Source organism: Asterias rubens, chromosome 2 (genome assembly GCF_902459465.1).
Source record: "Asterias rubens chromosome 2, eAstRub1.3, whole genome shotgun sequence".
Classification (NCBI taxonomy): domain Eukaryota; kingdom Metazoa; phylum Echinodermata; class Asteroidea; order Forcipulatida; family Asteriidae; genus Asterias; species Asterias rubens.
The window spans coordinates 10,282,700-10,305,756 of record NC_047063.1 but is presented as its reverse complement, the minus strand read 5'-3'; the positions used below and the strand labels follow the sequence as shown (position 1 = coordinate 10,305,756).

The following is a 23,057-nucleotide window of genomic DNA, read 5'->3' as shown; positions in this document are numbered from 1 at the left end:
TGCAGCGTGGCCACTCCAATAACAGGTGCAGACTGCAGTAGTATAACTAGGGCTCGAAATTAACACTGGACCACAGGCCTGCGAGGCCAGTGGTTTTAGCATCGGGTCAGTCAACCCATCATGCGCTCGCACGCAGTGCGTACATCTTCAATCATTTGAAGGCTGCACTTTTCAAGGAAGAAGAAGAAGGAGACTGGACATGTGCAGCAGTCTTGTGTTTTTCAGTTTAAAACATTTTAATGTTACCTTACTTTGAAAAGAACACAAACAAATTATCTTCCAATGTTGACAAAGACTTTTCAAATCTATGAAAATATACTTCCAATTCCCAAATAGGCCCAAAGACAGGACAGGCAAATCTCATCTTCAGAAGTTCAGAAAACGTTCCTATCTTTTAAAGAGTCCCCTATTGTAAAGCTTCTCTGCCGTGATTTAGGCCCCTATAGCGATGAAGTGTAAATCTTGTCACCAACCTCTCATGAGATTAAAAATTTAAAATGGATGCAACACCAACAGTTCTGTGAGGCATTAGACCAAAAGGTGAAAGGGTATCGGAAGTTCCATTAGGCCTTTTAGCCTATTCCACAACAATTGTGGCATTTTGATGCATTTGTACCACTATTAAATTCAGCCTTGACTTGACAGATACAAAATAATGCAGAGAAATAGGAGGTTTGTCAGTGGACTCGTTAGTTTTAGGCACATTAACTCCAATAAAACAAATTGTGCGACACACACGTACTCACCCCATAATTTTGACTGATTCTTCATTTGACATGTATTTGAGTGTATACTCTTTGCAGTTTGCAAACAAAATCAAATGAAAATGGAAAAGCTCGCAAAAGAACGTTGTTGTGCACTTTCTGGGAGGTTGAGCAGTTTGATCTGTTTAATCAATGTCAGAATCAGATTATAATACAAACCGATTTTGATACTTTCTAAAAGGCATTTTCAAAGTGTTGCGTCGCAGTGTCAACTACATACATTATAAAAGAGTACCTACCTTTTATAAATGTGTACCTGCCGTAACACATTGGGTTCACATTAAGTGATTTTAAGGCACTTTTTCTGAGCCACTGACCCGTCCCTTTTTTCCTGAAGAGTACCCTGGAGCTTACATGACACTGAGGGCGCCTTTTGCTGCTGCGGCATTTAAAGGATGTGGCTTTCGAAATAATTTTTCCGACTGCCATTATTTGATATACTATTTATTGCATAAGTCCTTTCCCCAATTAATATAATCAAATGTTTTTGTCACAAGTATTTATTTTCTAAGAAAGTTCCCATGGGCGCAGTAAAACAAATTATGGAAAATTAAATTATGTGTTTTCATGATGGTCATTACAATGTGGCAAGGATCTCCTCCGGAGTCAGTGTTTTAGCCATAGCACTCAAAGCAGTCAGTATAACGAGCTCAAACAGCACCCTCACCGAGGACGAGTGTTGTGCGTAGCCCGTACGCAGCGACCCACAGACCTCTTCAATGCACAACGCGAAACGCTACAGGGTGCTGATCTCACACGCAGGTTTTTACACGCAGCTATCGCCCACTCATTGACATTTACCTACGCCAACCCTAGTAAGCGTGCTTTTTTACCCTAGAGAGAGCGCTTTTTGACCCCAGTGAGGGTGCTTTTTGAGCCTGTGACGCAGAGGTCATCTTGGTCATGTTCCTCGCATCCAATAAAAATAATGACTGCTTATAATCATCTTGCAATTAGGAACCAGACTAGTTTAATCTTCCAGCCTCGATTTGGTACCATTGATCTTAAGGGGAGAAATTCAAGATAGCTGAAACCATGATAAAGGTCTATTGTTTGACCTCAGCAATCAATGCAAGGAGTCTACATAACGAGGACTGCAGTCGCATGTTTGGACAAACACATACATTGAAATGCGGAATTAAAACCAATGACCTCTGGGTTAACTGAGCTAGAACTGGCACTGGAGTTTGTTGGTTCAAATCATGCTGCCAGCCCCAGTAAATTTTTCTGATTTCCCTTAGTCCATATAACAAGAAGAGTGTGTTTAATACTTATTTCATTCACTTTTTTTGATGCATTTCAGTTAAATATTATTATTATAGTTATCATTAAAAAAAGTTAAACGCTTCACAAACATCACATTTGGGGGAAAAAAACTCTTTTCATATTGGTTTTTTAGTCAGTTTTGTTCAGGGTTAGATTTCTGTTTTTTGTTTATCTGCGATGAATGTATTTGTATGACAAAACATCAAACTTGGGGTTTACATGTGTAAGTCTTTTGGAACTCTGCTGTGCGGTGAAGGTTTAGAGAGAGTGTCACCTTAACCTCCTAGTTGATAAGAAACTATACTCTTAATGTTTTCAAGTTTTCTTCCAAAAAGTATTTTAATCAACATATGCAAGTCAAGTACATAATGTGGAGAGGAAGTACATAGCATTTCGGTGGACACCATGTTTAACCATGTCTTTATCTGCTAAGCAGATCATTAAAATGTCCCAAACATCCAAAACAAAGTGACTTTGCCTAGCATTGCAAGTGATTCCATTAAAGCCAAGGGAAAAAGTCGAACTAGCTCAATAGCCCATGTCCCAATTCGCATAATCTGGGCGCAAAGGATTCTGGGTTATAATCAGTCCGAGCAACACCAGCAACCAACAATCATGGCGCACTGATTTGGAGGCAATGCGGTACACACATCAAAACCTGGCCCCCATGCACATGGCCCATTTGTACACAGCACAGCCTGCTGCCTATAAGAATGGCATATTGAATGTAAAAACAATTGTTATTAAAAAAAATTAAAAACAAAAAAATTGCCACAAAAAAGAAAAGAAAGTTATACAAATTTATGTGTAAAACAAATAATTGTTATTTCTGTATCTCATCAGTAAGGTCTTCCAGATAGTACAAAATAATTTTGTAATACATAATCATTGTCTTAAATGTGAACTTTTCAATTGAATTGTTTTTTTTATTGTATGAGTTAAACCAACTAAATCTATAGGAAGAGTACATGTTTAAAGACAAAACTTCCATTACCAAAAAAATATCTCATCTGACATTATTCACCACTCCAACTCAATTCACGTTAACAAAATATATCTAAACTACGTTTAGTGCACCAACTGATTGCTAAATTCTCTCAAAATATTCAAAATATTCCTTCGTTTATAACTGTCAGTACTTTTTACTTTGTCTTCTATCTAATCTATAAGCTGCAAGGTCAAGTACAAAAATAATAATTATTTTTCCACAAATCCAACAGAAGTGAAATAAGATCCTAAAATAGAGTAACTGTTTTGGTGATACTCTTTTTTTCAGACCTACCCAATTAAAAGTTTATATTCAAAGCATCAGAAAGAAAACTTAAATCAACACAGATTCTCACTTTAACACTTTTCCTACTGGTGTACAACGTTCATAGCTATATAAAATAACCGATAGTACTTTAAAACGGGTAATTTGATTTGGGACAAGCACATTGCCTAGAGCTCTAATTCTTGATTTTTCATACCTATATATTTTATGCCTCCTGGGTGGCGACATGTGTAATTTTTGTGATGCGGTTTCCATTACATTCACAACAGTATGCACATATGCAGATTAAGCACGTTCAACCTATAGGTGTTTAAACACAGAAAAGAATGACAGCCGTGACATGCAAATGATTGCTCCAAATGTCATGCTTTTATGTAGGTTTGTACACAAAACATAGGGTAGGTTAGTTTTCTAGTCACTGGGCACGTAAGTACTGTAGTTAGACGTATAAAGCTCTACCGAGCTCCTAAAAATTGCATCTTGCAATTTTTTACAACAATGAAGACATTTAGGATTACATTCAACATAATAGTGAAACATTTCCACAGCCAGGAAGAATTTTTAATTTGTTCATAGAACATGGAAAGACTGGTTTATTTTCAGGGAACATTCTGCACAATCAGGGAAAGTTTGAAGCTCTGTCTCTAAGAAAGAGAACATCTTTGGGAAGATGGGAATTAACTTTTGACTGATTTCAATCTTCGGGAAGTCTGTGTACTGCGATTGACCAACACAACTTAAGCAAGCACTTCCTTGACTGCCTCCTTGATCTGTTTAGCGCTGATGCCAAAGCGGTCCAGGAGGAAGTCTTTAGTTCCACTGCGAGGAACCTCTCGTACAGCAAGTTGCTTGATGGTGATGCCTGCGTTGTCAGCAAGGGCCCCAGCAACTGCCTCACCAATACCACCTGAAGAGGGTTGATACATTTTTTTTAATTAGTTGGGTCAAGTTTTAATAATAATGAACACTTGTAAAGCGCTGGTACCCATCAAGCACTACGCCCATGGCGCTTTAAACAAACAACAATTTGATCAGAAAAACCATTATGGAACAAATGAGTTTTGAGTGGAAGCAAATAAAACTTTGGGCCATCTTAGATGCAATTCTTTACCAAAAACCTGAAAAATTTGAAACTTAATACCAATATTTTTAAACTTAAAGACACTGGACACTATTGGTAATTGTAAAAGACCAGTCTTTTAACTTAGTGTATCTCAACATTTGCAAAAAATAACAAACCTGTGAAAATTTGAGTTAATTGGTTGTTGAAGTTGCGAGATAACTATGAAAGAAAAAAACACCCTTGCCCCAGAAAAATTGTGTGCTTTCAGTTGCTTGATTTCGAGACTTCAAATTCTAAATCCGAGGTCTTGAAATCAAATTTGTGGAAAAATACTTCTTTCTCAAAAACTACGTTATTTCAGAGGGAGCCGTTTCTCACAGTGTTTTATACTATCAACAGCTCCCCATTACTCACTACCAAGTAAGGTTTTATGCTAATACTTATTTTGAGTAATTACCAATAGTGGACACTACCTTTAATGCAAATAACTGTTAGTTTGACAATCCAATGTCAACTCCATTATGGACCCTTCTCCAACGATGTCATTGTTTGTCCTTTTGGAGTACTGACATGCGCATGTCATGCACACAGGTTACTAGAACTACATGAAAACTTGCAAAAAAGCTATGCTGCATAGCCCTACAACAAAGTTTAAGTCAGGGTTTCGGAAAAAAAGTCATTCAAAATTGGCCTGAAAATCTAAAAACTAAGTGTCCAAACTGTGTCCCATGACCATGTGCATGCATTGTGAACAACTTTCAGCAAATGATAGGTCTCCATTGACCTTATCACCTTATCGCAAATACTCAGGTTCGGCGTTTGGCGTGGAATTAGGTCCATTCTGGGATAGCTAGGGATCAAATTTGAACCATAGCTATCCCATAATGCACCTCAATCAACAGCTGCGCTTGCGCAATGGGTATTTGCGAAAAGGTCTATTGACCTCACTGTTTGTGTCCCGTGACATCATATGCCACGGGTCTATAAGCAATAAATACCTTGTGGGTAGTGATCTTCCACAGTTACTATCTTGCCCCCTGTAGCCTTAGCCGCAGCCAGGATAGTGGCCTTATCCAAAGGCTTGATGGTGAAGGGATCAATCACACGGACATTAATGCCTTCCTTTGCTAGCTCGTCGTATGCCTTGACTGCCTCATCCATAGTGATACCAGCACCAATGAGGGTTACCTTATCAGTGGCACTCTGGCGCACCACCTGTAAATTATCCAACAAGTTTTTAATATAACAATGCAAGTGTAGGTGTACTCAACAAATACTAATGAAAAAGGTACAAGCACCTTGTCAGTCTAGTGCGATAAGTTGTTCTGTCAACAGTTTGCACAAAAACTTACTTGCTTAATTTTTTTTTTTTACCTATAAGTTGGTTCGTGGTGGGACTGATGACTTATTTCATCAGGAGATGAAATACTTAACATGTTATAATGTCATAGAGGTATACATACCCTCTGCCTCATTTCTGCCTGACAAAATCCGTTCTTCTGGTTTTTTTTTTGGTAAAGCTAATGGTGTCGTGTTTCACCAACACCTGAAAGAAAGGTTATGAAATATACCTTGGCTTTTCCCACAGCGAATTCCTCGGTTCCGCTGTACAGCACAGGAGTAGCGGGGCGGCTGGTACGAATGAAACAGACTCCCTTAGTGTTGGCCGCTAACTCTACTGCCCTCTCACAGGAGACAGCATCACTGGGGTAGAAGACCGTAGACCCTGGGATGGCGCGGAACATAGCGATGTCCTCTAGGGCCATCTGGGATGCACCATCCTCACCTACAGGGAACAAAATCGGCAGTTACATAAAAGGCGTGTAGTGGTCAAGCATATAGAGCACTGAATTCAATCCTGATCAGCGGAGTCAAAGTACAATTGTGTCCTTAAGGAAGACACTTACCCATTATTGATTGGCTACATGTTGCCTCGACTCAACACCTTGTTAACCATTTGCACACCTGAACATGAGTGAGAAAGTCTCCGCTTCTGTAAATGCTGATTCTTTGCTTACAGTGAGCTAAGCCATGACACTGAGCACAGATCAGCTTCCATGAACACACAAGTGCAAGTTTGCACCTCTGCCCCCCTCCCCACCCCCCTCCCCCATGATTATAACCTAAAGCAATCCAAACCTGTATACCAACTCACCGATAGAGATACCAGCATGAGATCCACAGAAGTTGACATTGGTCTCAGAGATGGCTCCCATCCTGATTTGATCATATGCACGACTCAAGAAGCAAGCGAAGGCACTGGCAAAGGCCACATTCCTGTTTCGAGTGGCACAGCCGATGGCAACACCCACCATGTTCTGCTCGGCAATGAAGCACTCTATGAAGCGGTCAGGGAAGGCCTTGCGGAAAGTATCTGCATAGGTTGAGTTCTTGGTGTCACCGTCTAGGGCAATCACGTGCTTACTGTTCTCGCCAATCTTCTTCAGACCAGTTCCATAAGCCACACGAGTAGCCATCTACAATTACAAGGAGCAACATCCAGTTAAAAAAAATATTCTTCAAAATGCATTATGATTGATAAGTAAAGTTTGAAATGAGCAACACTTAACAGATACCCATCCAGAAGCTTAACACAACTAGATATTAAGTGCTTATTAAAAGGACCACAGAGGGGTTTTCGGCTGGTGGAACAAAAGATAAATATTTAGATAGATAATTGTAAACCCTAAAAGAATTATTTGAATTTGCTGTTGGGACTGAAAGAAAAGGTCGAAGTGGGTCATGTTTTTTAATAAAACAACACCGTCATTTGCTAAGATTTAAATTTGAAACTATAACTAACTATGTCTGCCATGTTTTATTTTCAGCCCTGGGAAGCGACAAACTATTATGGGGAGTATTTGACACTGATCCGAAGATACTTTTGAATAACTTACATTTGCCAAGCGGACCATGGTTCAGGAAGCATAAAGCCTGGTTCACACTTCCTGCGAAAGTGCATGCGATACAAATTTTAACATCACAAGTTCGTAAAAAATAATTCACATCCTTCGAACTCTGCTCAACTCCTGCGAAACATTTGCTGCAACACAGGGCTGTGATGTTAAAATTCACTTCGCATTTGCATCTGCATCTGCAGGAAGTATGAACCAGGCTCTTGGCAATAGACCTTCATCACAATGCAGCAATCTTCAATTTCTCTTTTGATATCAATGTTACCAAACCGAGGCTGGAAGAACAAACTAGTCTGGTTCCTAATGGCAAGATGATTATTAGTATGTATTATTGTTATTCGTTGGAGGCTGCATGTTTAAGGTCTATTCCCTACACAAACATCTTGTGTTGAAACTGACCTTAGAGCCGATGGGATAGTCTGGGTTTGATGACAGCTTGATGTTGGAGATGTCATAGACAGGTAGCTTCATGGATGGGGGCGATGGCTTCAATGAGTGGGGGCCAGGATTCTTGAGCTGAGCGGTGATGGCAGCAATTGCATCATCTGCTTTAACTCCAAGGGGCTTCCCGTGCCAGTTCAGCTCATTCTCAATACCTGTAAAAACGTTTCAAAATCAAGAAACCTTGTCATTAGTGAAACTTTCTGGCTTCAAAATCTACTCTGCGTGTATTCAACAAAATAAATGGAACAATGCTACCTTTTTATTAATGTACTGAAATTACACAAAGTACCACTATAAACTGACTGCATTATCAATGGAAAAGGGTCTATTACAAGTATAAGTCTTGCTGCAATCAGAAAGAAATTTCTGTCAATTTTTTTTGGCCAAACTAGCAACAACAAAAAGCTTTAAATGACTGAGGCTCAAACATGTTTCGGGTTCTTGGTGAAGACAGTAAGCCCCACGCATCTTTTTTTTTAAAGCCTGGAACAAGAAAATCTGGAGGTTCACGGAAATCCCGTAGCCAAATCATTAAAAGAAACCAGCACAATTACCCCAAGAAGGGGATAGCTTTGATTTGTTTATACAATATTTAATAAAAGAAGGTGGGTGGGTGGGGGGTGTTAAACATAACAATAATGCTCTTTTTCTTCACAAGAACCATCTCTGCCCTCACAGGTACCCATTTACCCCTTGATGGAGTGAAGCACATACCTGGAATGCCCTTTCCTTTCAGTGTCTTGGCCACAATGGCCGTGGGTTTGCCCTTGACCTGAGTAGCTTCATGGAATGCTTTGCATAAATCCTCAACGCTGTGACCGTCTTCAAGAACACACACATGCCATCTACAAACACAAAAAATTAGAAGATTAGTATTAGCTATATATATAGTGTTACTAAGTATTTGATAATCTAAACTAATTGAGAACAACCTTCTCAAGGTCCTCACACTTTCTAACTTAAGACAATGGCAAAGCTATTACAAGACATGGTTGAACAAAGAAAACCCAAAATTAAATAAAAATGTAACCAGTTAGTTTTCCTTGTGACGTTCATCACTTGATACTCTTAATGGTTTCTGACTGGCACCCCCAAAACATTAAATGAAAGAGGGAGACCGCCAAAATAGGGCTAAACTAAATTAGCTCAGTTGGTAGAGTGAAGTAGAGTAGAGTCGGCATGTGAATGCGGAGGTCGCAGGTTCAAATCCTGTTCTATTCATTGTGTTTTTGTTTGACCCAAAATTTATTAGATATTCACCCAGTCAGTTTCCCTTGTGGCTTATTACTTTACTTTAAAAAATGTATTTATTACAAGGAGGACTTACCTACATATTGTAGAGGTTTTACAGATTATATCAGTACAATTTGAATAAATCAGATTTTTGTAGGGTATTAACAAATACTTCATCAGATTAATACAGTAACTTAATAATACTAACCCAAATCCATCCAATCTACGCCTGTAGACCTCCAGTTCATGTTGAAGTGGAGCCTCTTGACTCTGACCAAGTCGATTGACATCAAAGATGGCAACTAGATTGTCTAGTTTGTAGTAGCTTGCAAAGGCACATGCCTCCCACACACTACCCTCTGAGCTTTCACCGTCTCCGATCAGGCAGAAGGTTCGGTAGCTGGTAAAAGGTAATTCATAATAGTCACAATTACATTCAAACAAAGAATAGATTAAAGGATCGTTACAGAATTGGTAAGAAACAAAAATTGGAAGATCACAGATTTACATAAAACTTTCACGGTTTAATGATGATGATAGTAGAAATTTCTGTCTGAAATTTCATATATGATGAGAAATAAATAATCTAATTTCGCGTTTGGAGTTTATCGCTCAGTGAGCGTTTTATTCTTTTTTGTTTTGGCATTGATGCAATGCAAAATTTGTAATTGTTTTTTCAATATTCTCTCGTGACCCAGATGGCCGATCGATCTCGGTTTATGTATATGGTGAATTACATAAAGTGCTTACACTGCCAGCAACTTTTTTGCTAGCAAAACCAATGTTCCTTTAACATCCAAAGGTTTTAAAACAAATAAATTTAGGGGCCATTCTCAGTAGTCAATGTTAATTGTGGGTAAGTCAAGGGTTTTCTTCAGAATACATTGAAAAGTGGGTGTGGCGGAGAGGGGGCGTATAGACTAGTTTTAAAGTTTTTGTTTATAATGGCAATAAACAACCATGTGACCCTCCCCAAACAAAGTTGAAGGATTGCAGAGTAAGGACTGTAGGCCATAAAATACAGGCTTCCAATTTCCTTTGAGAGGGTGAGGCCAAGGGCACATCAAGTGGAAACTCTTTAAGACTATGGAAAACTTCTGAAAGGGCAGTCATATCAACCACACCCAAGTCCAAACAGGACCGTCCAAACAGGCTGATGTGAAGTAACATAACAGTAGCTGATAGTGAAGGATTAAGGTTACCCACCTGTGGGCAAGTGGGGAGTATTGTTTTCAAATGGATCTTAAAACTTTGAAAGAAAACGATTCTGTGCTAGCTATTTTTGTTCCAAAATCTCACAAAATGTCTTCCATTCTTCTTGTGAATGCGCTAACTTGTGTTTTCAGAGAACCCTGATGAATCATCAAAAGGTCACATGGAACAACTGGGGAGGATTTAACCTTCATCTCCCCAAGGGATTATACTCACTCAGCCTTCTCGAAGTACATGGCATTGTAGGCCATACCACAGGAAATGCTCAGGCCTTGGCCAAGGGATCCAGTACCCACATCTATGAAATTCAGTCTCTGTTTTAAGAAATCAGGTTAACACAGATTAGTCACTAAGTAAGGAGGGGCTGGAGGTCAAATTCAGGTTGTGATGCGCCCATTTTCTGATAGATGGAGCCCTTTTGAAAGTGGGAAAGATATTACAAGTCTGTTACCTCATGTAAAAACAGTGTGAAATGCATGTAATTGTGTTTGGTACCCATCTAGTCTTGACATCCAAAAACACCCACTGAAATCACATTTCAAATATATGGGCCTGTACATTTTTGTTTTTACTTCATTCCTAAAGGTTTCCATTGCACACAAAGTTGAATTTGACCATTTGACTAATGAAACATTCTTGTGAGTAATTCAAGGACCCATTTATTGTTTCAAATTTCACTCTTTCAAAACTTTCAATTAAAAAAACTCATCCAATAAACGATTAGTGCATCTCCAAACTAAAATCTGCCTTTGACCTCTTTCATGAACACGTTGGACTTGAGTTTCAAAACAATCTCCTTTTGAGCCCTGTAAGGTTGGACCACATCGAATACCCATTGTGAATACTACAAGTACTTATTACACATCAGCGTCTTGAAATGAAGTAATTTCTAGTTCTTGTTATCATGCAATACCTGTTTTTCATCACTTTTCTAAAGCTTCTGCCGTCGATTTCACAAAGAGTTAGGACTCGTCTTATCTCGAGTTAGGACGAGTAACTCGTCCTAACTTAAGATTAATCTTAAGGTCTGCATGCTACAGTGCAGGGTTGTGACTCGTCCTAAGTCCTAAGATTAGTCTCAAGTTAGGAAGGTTTTGTGAAATCGACGGCTGGTAAAATATACAAACTATGAATGAAATTACTTTTAACTATCTGTAAAATGGTAGCTATGAGTTATTATAATAATTATGTATAAAATAAAGCTCTAGCAGGTAGAAGTTGACAAACAAGCATAGAATATTTCATGCAAACAACATATTCCACCCGCATGTAGTAAATATTATCTGGACAAGACCGTTAAGGCACTTACTGGGGTGGGGTGGCCCTCCAAGATGGATGTATTCTTACGGAGGGTAAGGAGATCAGTCACTGGGAAGAGACCTGCCTCGGCCCAGGCAGCGTAAAGGATTGGTGCTGCATGACCCTAAACCAGGGAAGAAAAAAACAGTAAATGAATATCAATTGTAAACAAATTTTGTGGTAAAGGTGTACATGAGGTTTCAGTCAATACACTGACAAGGGATTTCCTTTCTGACCTGATACACAGGATATTGTATTTTGGCAGGTAACCTTGATCTAGGTAAGCATGTTTTTAGTTGTGCTTAGCTACTTTTGTGCTTCACCAGCTATATGAAAGTGGAGTCAGTGGACCCAGGTATGAAAGGAAACAAAGCACAGAATATTGGGCCCTTTATTAATCAGCCAGAGTATCAGGCATGTACATGTTAAAAATATGATTATTCTCACTGTCCCACTGCTCCCAAATTTTCAAGGCCAGCTTAGAGCTTTTTTGACACACTTTTACTTTTGCTAGATTCAGACAAAGGGAAGATCTGCAAAACCTTGCTACATGCATCAGTATTAGGCCTGGGCGAAGTATTCGAATATCCGGTTAATGGCGAATAGGTTTTCCTATCCGTAACCGCAAATGCCTTTTTTTTCTTAACCGGATATCCGCATAGGGCGCAAATACCTATTTATAAACCGGATAGTTCTGTAATTACAACCAAGTAACCGGATATTCTTTTAATATCTGAATATCCGCGGACGTCGGGCGACAACTGATAGGAATGTTTTGTCTGAATCCTCATGAAACTTCTATTAAGACAGCATAAAACAGCATAAATTAAGAATTTAACTATGCTCACCTCCGTGAAGACTTAAAACAATGACATTTCTGACGTAATTTGTTAAAAGATTACGAAAGTTTTCCTTCACGTACAGTCAATCACGATCAAAAGAAAAAGCAAATCGCCATCTTTAAATTAGATCCGGTTATTTTTATGAATGAACCGGGTGACACTGTCTAAAACTAATATCAATCCGCCCATAAGATCTCATTCACAAACGAACAGCGCCCTCTAGCGGCAAAAAAACTATCCGAATAGCCGGTTAATTTCGAATAGTTGGCCAGCGGTATCCGAATATCAAAATTTCACTATTCGCCCAGCACTAATCAGTATTGCTTCATATCCATGTACTTGTGCAGCGTTATGACCCTTAAAGGGACACGTTGCATTGGATCGGTCGAGCTGATCCATGAAAAGCATTTTAAAACCATTTGTTATGAATCGATATGGTTAGAAAGATGTTTTAAAAGTAAAATATAATGAACCACACAAAATGCCTGGAAAATGCTTGGTTTTCCTTTTACTTTGCTAACTGCCACAGTCGGCCATTTCATGGCGTCAAAAACTTGACTCCACAAAATGGCCGACCGTCTTAATTCGCGACGTGAAGGAAAACCAAGTATTTTACAGGCATGTTTGTGTTGATTATTATATTTTACTTTACTTTTATCTAACCATGCATTTCATAACAAATGGTTTCAAATGCTTTTCAAAGAACAACTCGCCCAATCAATGACATTGGTCCCTTTTAACCACACTTGGACCATTTGAACTAATGTGTGAAACTCTCCTATTATTTGAGATACTAGTTTGTGGATTGATATCTGCCAAAACATACCTACGCATCAACCACATTGTAGCTACATCTTTAAAATTCAGCTTCTGAGCTGTGATTGACGATGATTAGCATTTCAATTAATAAACACAAAAACAAGCAAAACATAGAAAATGTTTGGTTTTATATTCTGAGGGGATGGACTTGGCAACTTCTCAGGGATGTACCTGGTACACACATAACTGCATCTTTGACACAGTTTGAAGATTATGATAGCAGAAAGCTTCCCTTGAAATTTTACTTACTGAGGTGATGTAGTTTTTGAGAAATGAGTATATATACAAATAATTTTTGTCTCAGTTTTAGCATGTAAAAGCGTATCAACCAGTTATGCTATGGTTTTGGTATAATATCGTAACTGGTTGATGGGATTTTACATGCTAAAATAATTTCCGTCGAAAATTATTTTGTGACATGTTTTACTCATTTCTCAAAAACTACATAACCTCAGTTAGTAACATTTGAAGGGAAGCTTTCCACTATCATTATCTTCAAACCCTGTAAGTTAAATGTAAATCTGTGGACATTTTGAAAAAGTGCCTGAATCCTTTAAGCAAACTTTGGCATTAAAAGCAAGCACAAAAGACATTTTACGGCTGAGTGAATTTTAAGTAAGTTTACAATTAGTCAAGTCATGGTGCACAATACAGTATTGCTGTGTACAAGAAGTATCTGTACAGTGTAGTCATCCACTGAACACTTCAACCGAATCCTGCTCTCACCCTAAACCTACTCATACACTACACTTGTGTGCACAGGGATAGCTTACAGTGTACTATGTATTGAACAACAGGAAATGGTACTGAGTGTTACTAGCTCTATGTGAATGAAACACTGTACACAAGTAGTGGGGCAAGTTTTTTAAAATTCATTTGGCAGTGGCAGATCAAAGTGATGGGTAGGGGAGTCTGTGCATACCCATCCCTAACCAACCATCCCCGATGGTAATGATTAATCCCATGCCTACGTGCAATTTTGAACAGCAATAAAACTCCAACCACTGGAAAATTAATCACTCCCTCTAGAATTCTTGTCAAATATTTAATTTCTGATCACGAACTGACCATAATTTTTATACATGTGGGTTTGTAAGTGTGAAGAAAAAATAATATCTCAGCACCAAACTAATTGTCTTTACTGAGTGTGAGAGACACAAATTTGCACCACGCTCATGCAGTCATACGATGCAAATACTTATCAACTAAGCTCACATCTAATATTTGCTCAGTTTCAGACAAACCAAATGGTGGTTGATAAAGCTTGATAAAGATTCTGTAACGTGTTCTGGTATGCGAACATTGGGACCTGTTAGTGTGTTACCTACGTTTCTTTCACGCATTAAAGCAATGTCCTAGGACCAAAGTGGTCCCAAAAATCTTTGAATACGTGTACACGTGAGACCTGCCCGGTCTGCTTAATAAATTTCAAACGAACCTTTAATAAGAACCGGGTAGGATGAGCTGGGAATAGCACAATTTGAATAGCTTGACTAACATCAACATGCGTTTAAACAATTCATCATTGATCCTAGGCAATTAAATCAAGCCTCTTTCTGGATTTCTTTACATTAAAAAGAACCCAAATGAAATGGAGAAAGACATAAAATTTAATTGAATAATCATTGATAGCCTCATTGTTAGCTTTACTAAAACCAATTTAGTTGTCATTGCTTTTATTTTCTTGCAAAAACACTTTGTTGGTAAATGTGAAATCAATATGACCGGCTAACAAAAAAACTGAAGTTGAACCATCTGGGCATGCATATAAACCACAGGTCTTGCAGCTCAATCTAGTTTATAACTTCCTGATCCCAGGGAAATCAGACTTTAGTTGAAGGGACCTGGGAATAAATAAGAGGTTGCTGTAGGCAAAGTCATTCAGATCATTATTTGTTTTCCTATTTCACACATGACGGGCACACAACAACTTAACACATGCAGAAAGATTGGAAGATAGTGCTCGGTCACCAATAAATGTACGTTGTTGGGGAATTGGGGAATTTAGGCCTATAAGTTTTGTTTTCTTGTATAATGCTTTTCATTTTGCTGTTAAGCGCTTTGAGGAATGCCAATTCATATTGCGCTATATAAATACTGATTCATTATTATTATTATTATTATTTTTTTTTTAAATGAAATTATACAGTTAGAACAATAAGTACTGTACACATCATACATAAAACCATGGTTGTCTTTTAATAGACCGATCCAGTAGGCTCCACCCACGACGCACGTGTGAGCCGCGCGCGCCAAGATAAGTGAACCTATGACGGACCTTATTTGTCGGACCTTATTTGTCGGACCTTCGTTGCGTTGTGATTGGTCAATATATAATGGGGCGGAGCTTAATGGATCAGTCTATTTTCATGTGAACTTTAGCAGTTTTTCCCCCCTATAAAAATGGAATTTTTTTACTACACACTCTCTTGATCCCAGTGACTTGACTGCAGGGATTTGCTCATCTGTTTACCTTAGACATGATGAAACGATCGCTGGCGGGATCCTTTGGTTCGTCTACTCTGTACTTCATTATGTGGAAGAATAACACCGACATGATCTCTGCAGCGCTGCAGCATGATGTTGGATGTCTGCAATTACACAAGAAATCACAGTGCCATTTATTTATTTATTGCTTTAAAACAGTGGCTACAGGAAGCTTTCAATATTTTACCTACATGTATTACCTTTTTATGGCCAAATAGACATCGTACAGGTTAAAAAACATCTCATAAATAATTCAAGTCAAAAATGCAACTTACTGCTTTTTCAGCAGAGCCAAAACCTGCTTAAAATCTATGATAATGGTTAATGATACAATGACGTCATCGGCAGCTAAAAACTACGGAGGGTCAAACACACTGAAAGTACACACACACTCCAGCGAATCAGTCTGCAACTATTGTTGCAAAAAGTTTAACTCATTTTAATCCAGAGTGTTCTTTGGCTATGACAGGGTCGTCCTTGAATATGTTGAATAGAAACCTATATTGACAGAATTTGTTTGGCCGTAAAAGCACTTCAAACACTTCTAAACCATCTGTGTGAGTGTGTTGTGTGTGCGTTTGTGTGTGTGGTGTTTTTTTTTTGAAACTGAAGACCAATTTTAAACTGTTTTGCATACAAAATATTTGCTCCATATTCTTTTATTATAATATTGTGCCTGCTGTTCTAGATGACACTTTGAAAAGTGCATGCGAAATTCTGTACTTTTTTATTTTTTTATTTTTTTTAATCTGTCAGATGAAACGTGTGCCCTTAACTAAAAACCCTTTCATAAATTTACTAGTAACACAGCATTAGACTACAACTTACAAGGTACCAAGGTGATAATTACTGGAGAGATAGATAGATAGATAAAAACACCTCTCTGATACAAAATACTTCCTGCTTCCTGGTTAAGATGAACTCTTTATCTATTTAGTGAACAATAATTCACTGTAAATATTTTTACTTCCCATCCCACCCACCACCTTCTTCAGTACCAAATTGTATGCAGGATGTTAGGTTAATCAAAAATACACACTGCCATTTTCAGGGCTGATGGGCTCTGTGGAAAATTTGAACAGCTCACATAAATAAAAATACAGTTCATATTAGTAGCTTGTACTATCCTTGTACACTCCCAAGCCTACAAATTAAACTGTGACAGGGCAAGAACATCATTTTACAAAGGGAACTTCCATTGGAAAATCTTTATGTCTGAAAACTTTTGAAGCACCACAGCCAAGACCAGGGGCAACAGAGTCCATGACCTCCGTGTAATTCCTGGCTTGTTGTAGTTAAGTATGAGATTTTATACTGACATGACTGAGTAAATTAAAACCCGACACACCACTACAGGTGAAGTTTTGTGTTCGTACACATCTCCTTAGGCCGTTTTCACAAAGTGCTACGAAGATCGATCTCAACTGTGTATGAGTCGTAATTGAAAAGCAAAGTGTGAAGCTACAATATAAATCAATATTGCAATAATAACAACTCATCGAAGGGTGTGGTTCTCTTTTCACAAACTGATGCAATTTCAACACTCACAACAGCTTTGGCTCCCCTCCCCTTATATGTATGTAACAGTCATGGGCTTACACTTCACTGTTTGTCAAAAAGAGATTTGCCTGGCAAAGCAAGACTTCAAAATGATTATGAAGCAATTTTCAATGGCACATCTAAAAAATTAAGGAAATGAGGACATAAGCCGACAGGTGCATGCAGTACACACGTGGTAGACCAACCGAGCTTAAAAGCTTATAAAATGTACCTGCACAATTACACAGCGCTTTATAGCTCAAAATACGGGTACCAGTAAAAATGTTAAACTGAATTGATAACGAAAAATTCATGGTTCACTTCGCTTAAATGACTCGGCAGTCTTTGTCTACATGTAGGAACACAAAGAGAAACCATTGAAACTCTAACGAATTCAGAACAAACTTCCTTCCTGATCCGGTGTGGTGAGCAAACAAATGCTTGGTCATTGTAAATTATTTTTGGAGCGAGAAAACAATTTTGACTTGAGGCAAAGGTAACTAACGTGAAAACTGCAAAATTCATACATTTTATTATTGAAAAGAAAATTCCTTATTTGTACAGTGTATAGTAAATGAGCATTTAAAACATAAAATGTTATCTTGCTTTCCCTAAGAATTTGTTCAACTCTCATGTCAGTTTCTGATGTAATTTCTGTTTATCCTTGTCACAAAGGCATCAAGGCAAGTGTTTGGGAATAGGTGTGAATAAATAATTTCCTTCGTAAAAAAAAGTGTTTGGAAATAAGCAAAGTTCCATGATATCTTGCTCCAACCCATTCTTTGAAAATCCACAATTATCGTAGTCAATAGCAAAGAGTGTCATAAAGTAAGTCATTAATAATTAATTACATACAAGCTTCACTTCCTTATTTCTTGGTGTAGACATGATCCAAAAATTACAAACCACTTACATAAAAACCTTGCTTCCTTAATAAGTTGCACAATGCATTGGAAGAGATAGTATACTCTAGTAAGTGAAAAGAATGCAGATAAACCCCAGTTCATTTTCCCTCATCTCAAAATCTTTTATTTTTAAGTAGTATGTTGCTTGCCTTTGAAGGAATAACAGTGTACATTTTGGCAGTGTCTTATCTTACCCTGATCCACCAGCGTTTGTAGCATTGATGCTATCAATCCTAAGCTTATTAGCAATATCTTTCAGTTCCTGAATTTGAGCAGCATCAGCCATCTTGAAGAAACACGATCCACAATTACCCAAGAGAGAAAAAAAGAACACACCTCTACCAGGAAACGCCTACCCTCACAATGCAGCAGGTTCTCACCCGACAAGTTTCAATCACTGAATAAACCCATAGTGTGTGCATAGTGTACATATGGCCAAGGGCTCATCAATGCACTGTAGGTATTTCCTGCATCCCTGATTGGCTTCCTATAGAAAGCGCTGATGCATATAACCAGTGCTCATTTGAATGAGGAAATGGTTCCTTAACCTTTAGCTATCAACAACACTTATTGGATGCCCAGGGATTGGATGGAAGGGCATTCAAGTGTGGCTCAAACTATAGAGCATGGTCCTTTACTCTATGCTCAAACCATGGTCAAACTACAGAGCCAGAACAGACAACACTTCAGAAATTAGTACACATTATATAACACCCAAGCAGATCCTTGCCATTTGATTGGAGGATTGTCCGTCACGTGATAGCAAATAAAAGTACCATTGCACGCTGAGTCACTCACCGTGCTTTTTCGTTCCATCCGAAAAGTACCATTGCACGCTGGCAGCGTGCAATGGTACTTTTCGGATGGAACGAAAAAGCTGAGTAAAAACATCACTGCGTGCGCGTGTCTTTGGTAACGCAGCAGGTGTTACTGCAAGAAGGCATAGTAAAATTACTAGCATTCGGCTTCTACAGTTGAAATTGTTTGTTTTGAAAGTTGTATCTTTCAATCAAAATGACAAAGATCTACTTGGATGTTATATAAAACAAATAATGAATGTTTTTCATTCGTGCAATGGTGCGAATATGTTCATTCGTTGAAAGCTGGAATGTTCCATTCAACTCGGCTCCGCCTCGTTGAATAGAACATTCCATCTTTCAACTCATGAACATATTTGCACCATTGCACTCATAAACATTCATTATGTGTATATTAATACCAATTAAATTTACTATCATCCCATTATTTGGCAGGCTAGCATACAAAATTGTTGCTTTCTCACCCAGCTCCATTAATTTCATATAGATTACCCTACTGACAAACTGTCCATAAATTTTAAAATCATCGCAGTTGTTTGTAAAAAAATGTGGCAGGAAGTTTGGGGGGGGGGGGTTTGAGTTCAAACTTTTAAAGGGTACTCAGAGTTGGCCGAAACTCATCAGATGATTGTCCAACTCATTCATAGGCCAGTTTAAACTATGAAAATCTGTTTCTGGAAATAGGTCTATTATACAATTGACTGCCCTTCTCGCACTTCAACGATAGAGTTTTTGTTTTCGCAAATGTAGCTATAAAAATGGAAGTTTTTAAAACGAGATTACGAATTTGATATCGTAAAGTCCAATGATGATAGTAAATTTTGTTATTTAAGATTCAAGGAAAATCAGAGAAACTTTCAAACAGGTAGACTCGTCGAGAAAACGTTAGGATTTTTACCAACAATAGAAAACTTTGATCCTCAAAATCTGGAAGTTCTCTTCCTCAAAATACTTTCATTTTATAGAGCAATATATATTACACACTGCTTTAGATTTAGAAGTAGATGTATGACTCAATTTGCATACAAATCCTAACAGTTTTAACTTCGGTCATTTTCACTTTCAAGTAAGCTTGATTTATTCTATTCACGATATATCGCCGACAATATATCGCGATATTCGATATAATCGCGATTAATTAAATTTGACATCATCAGTCTTCAAACTCCAAGTGCAAGTTGTAGAAGAGACAGTCAAAGCATAAGAGAGGTGTTCTAATGACCTATTCTTCTGGTTTTACTCCAAACCTATGGGGTGCAAGATGTCTCAGCTAGCAAATATATCGTGATATTGCGATATTTAATCGATATCGCGATATATCGGTATTTCGATTAAAACCAAATCGAACCAATATCGAAATCGTTTCCAAATTAATATCGCGATATTCGATAATATCCTGATATCGCCCAAGCTTACTTTCAAGGATAAAATTTGAAAGTAAAAAGGTGCAGATCTAACACAATTTTTTTTTATGACCATACCTCAACAACATTTAAATAGTCATAATCTTTAGAATAGTTTTTTTAACATTCCCAGCTGTTTTACTTTGCGTCTAAAGCACTACATAACACTCATAGTGGAAAACCCAAGGGGAAGGCTTGGGCCAAGTTTTTATATAATTTTTCAGAAAACTAGACAACTTCAGTAAAATTATCTCTTTTGAAAGTTTTTTTAGGCATTGAAAGGATGTGCCACCAAACTGAATAAGCAACCTCCCCATCCTCTGCCCTAAATGCACTTGTTATTTTCAAGAGGAATTTCGCCAAAATTAGGCTCTCCGTGTTCTTTGAACTCTCACTGACCTCGGAGTTGGTCAAGAAAATCCACTCCGCAATCTTAAAAATTGTTAAAAATTAAATTCTTACCGTAAATCAGTCCCCATCTATTCCGTTTTACCACTACAATACTACACTACCAATGCGGATTGACCCCGAACTTGGACAATCGTGCGCATATTATTTTTTTCCAAGGCCGAACGTGGAAAATTATCTGCACACGTTTGTCCTGGAAAGAAAAAATACCTGATTCGTGCTTTGTGTACAAAACATATGTCCACGCGTCTGGGAACCACGAAGCAGCTCGCACAGGGTACCAGTATGTGTACACTCTAGATCTAAATGGTTTCCGACCGCGTGGACATGTTTTGTACACAAAGCACAGATCGGATATTTTTTCTTTCCAGGACGAACGTGTGCAGATAATTTTCCACGTTCGTCCAGGGCCCAATTTCATAGAGCTGCTAAGCACAAAAATTTGCTTAGCATGACATTTCTTCCTTGATAAAAACAGAATTACCAACCAAATTTTCATTGGTTGCATAATTGCTTGTTACTGGTATTCAGCTGTTGTTTGCTTATTCTGAAAATCACGTGGAAGTTTGGTTGGTAATCCTGTTTTTATCACGGAAGAAATTTCATGCTTGGAAGCAAATTTTTGTGCTTAGCAGCTCTATGAAATTGGAATCTTGGAAAAAAAATAATATGCACACGATCGTCACGTGTCGTGACTTCGTGATGCGTTCGGCAGTTCGGGGACAATCAGCATTCGTAGTATAGTGGTAATACCGAATAGATGGGGACTGAATTACGGGAAGAAATTAATTTTTAACAATCTTCGAGATTGCGGAGTGGATTTTCTGGACCAACTTCAAGGTCAATGAGAGTTCAAAGAACGCGTAGAGCCTAATTTTGGCGAAATTTAATTTAAATAAAAGAGAGATTTGACCTGAAATCGAAATGCTCAAACCCCCCCTCCCCCTTGTTTGTGTTGTGAGACATGTCAACCCATGAGGTTCGCGGAGACGATAACGGAACGAAACCGCATAGTTTTAGGAGTAGCAAATAGCCTGGTAGATTTTACACAATGGTCCAAATGCACTGAGTTTGGAAGGAAAAAAAGGTATTATTAACGGCTAAACAGTGATCCTTTTTTTGTTTTTTTCTTCTTTTTTTAATTTCAAATGTCTTTCAAGTTCTGACTTTTGTGCAAAATCGAGGTGGAATTGAGAGAACTTGTGTGGCTTATTATATTAAACTTAAAACAGAAGATCATAATGGGTTGAACTTTGGCCACACTATTCATATTATATTCATGGGGTCATGATCACAGAATATAGAAAATAATGTTAATAATTGGCCTACCTAAATATAGTTCAGGACAGTGTCTATTTAGTCTTTATATAAAAATAGTCTATAATAAAAATAGGGTAAGCGAATGTGGATTGGCAAGGTAGGTATTGAAAGAAGACCCAAGGGAAGGCCAGGGCCCTACACTACAGACGACAGTCGACCACTGGAGAGTGAACAGTCAGTCAGTCATGTCACTTTGTGGTTCTCAAGTCTAATCTGTTTACCCTTGTTTGTTAAATTTGGTCCAGCCCTGCACATAAACGGTTAACAGTTATTTTGTGTACTGTTTACTGCAAGATGTAAATTCACACGTGCTTTGTGAGACCAGACTATGCCTGCCTTGGCATTCACATTCACACAATATACAATACAGCGACAAAACCATGCTGTGCTGCGCATTTATTATATGAGACAGATTAAACAACGAAACTTTACTAACCCAGAATTCGCCGAGCTGGTTGAATGAATACTATGAATACGGAGCTTGTTGGCAATGTCACACAATTCCTGGACTGTCTTGCTGTCCGGCCGATGGTATCCTTCCCCCATTCCGTCCATTATTGTCCTATTCTGTTAAATTCTTTGGGGGATTTCTGAAGCTTTGTACCGTCCGTGAATCGGGCTATGCAGCTTAGAGCTTGTTCATGTGCACACAAAAACCACGCTGATGTTGTGCGCGCACGTTGTCTAGAGGGGTAGGGGTCACCAGGGTCAGACAAATGCCACTATCCAACCTTGTACTCAAGCGCTGTGCCCGATATATACAACACTATTCCCTCGCTCCCCTGTTACAATGCATGGAGTTTGAACCCCGTTTGTGTTACCTACGGAAACCTTAAACTTTTAAAGGGACATTGAGATAGATAGAAAGAAAACGAAATTCATAATTACTTAAATGCACTGGACGCTGTTGGTAAATTACACATAATTATCATTAGCATAAAACCTTACTTGGTAACGAGTAGGCCTAATGGGGAGAGGTTGACTGATTATATAAAACATTGTGAGAAACGGCTCCCTCTGAAGTGACAAAATTTTCGAGAAAGACAG

At 38.2% G+C, this 23,057-nt stretch overlaps 1 protein-coding gene across 2 annotated transcripts; it reads right to left on the bottom strand.

Annotated features, from left to right (window-relative positions):
* Positions 1 to 2,342: 2,342 nt before the first annotated feature.
* On the bottom strand, positions 2,343 to 22,705 carry LOC117306822 (transketolase-like protein 2). Of its 2 annotated transcripts, none has more exons than XM_033791355.1 (11): positions 22,447 to 22,705; positions 15,604 to 15,721; positions 11,480 to 11,593; positions 10,387 to 10,484; positions 9,167 to 9,358; positions 8,440 to 8,570; positions 7,681 to 7,877; positions 6,522 to 6,843; positions 5,938 to 6,152; positions 5,365 to 5,581; positions 2,343 to 4,210 (listed from the first exon to the last, which is right to left on the bottom strand). In XM_033791355.1, the coding sequence occupies exons 1-11, from the start codon at positions 22,563 to 22,565 to the stop codon at positions 4,041 to 4,043; spliced, it is 1,893 nt and encodes a 630-aa protein (XP_033647246.1). In that variant the 5' UTR covers positions 22,566 to 22,705; the 3' UTR covers positions 2,343 to 4,040. The 2 variants fall into 2 exon arrangements, with proteins under 2 accessions (XP_033647246.1, XP_033647247.1); XM_033791356.1 differs by lacking the exon at positions 22,447 to 22,705 and adding an exon at positions 18,256 to 18,479.
* Between the last annotated feature and the right edge of the window lie 352 nt (positions 22,706 to 23,057).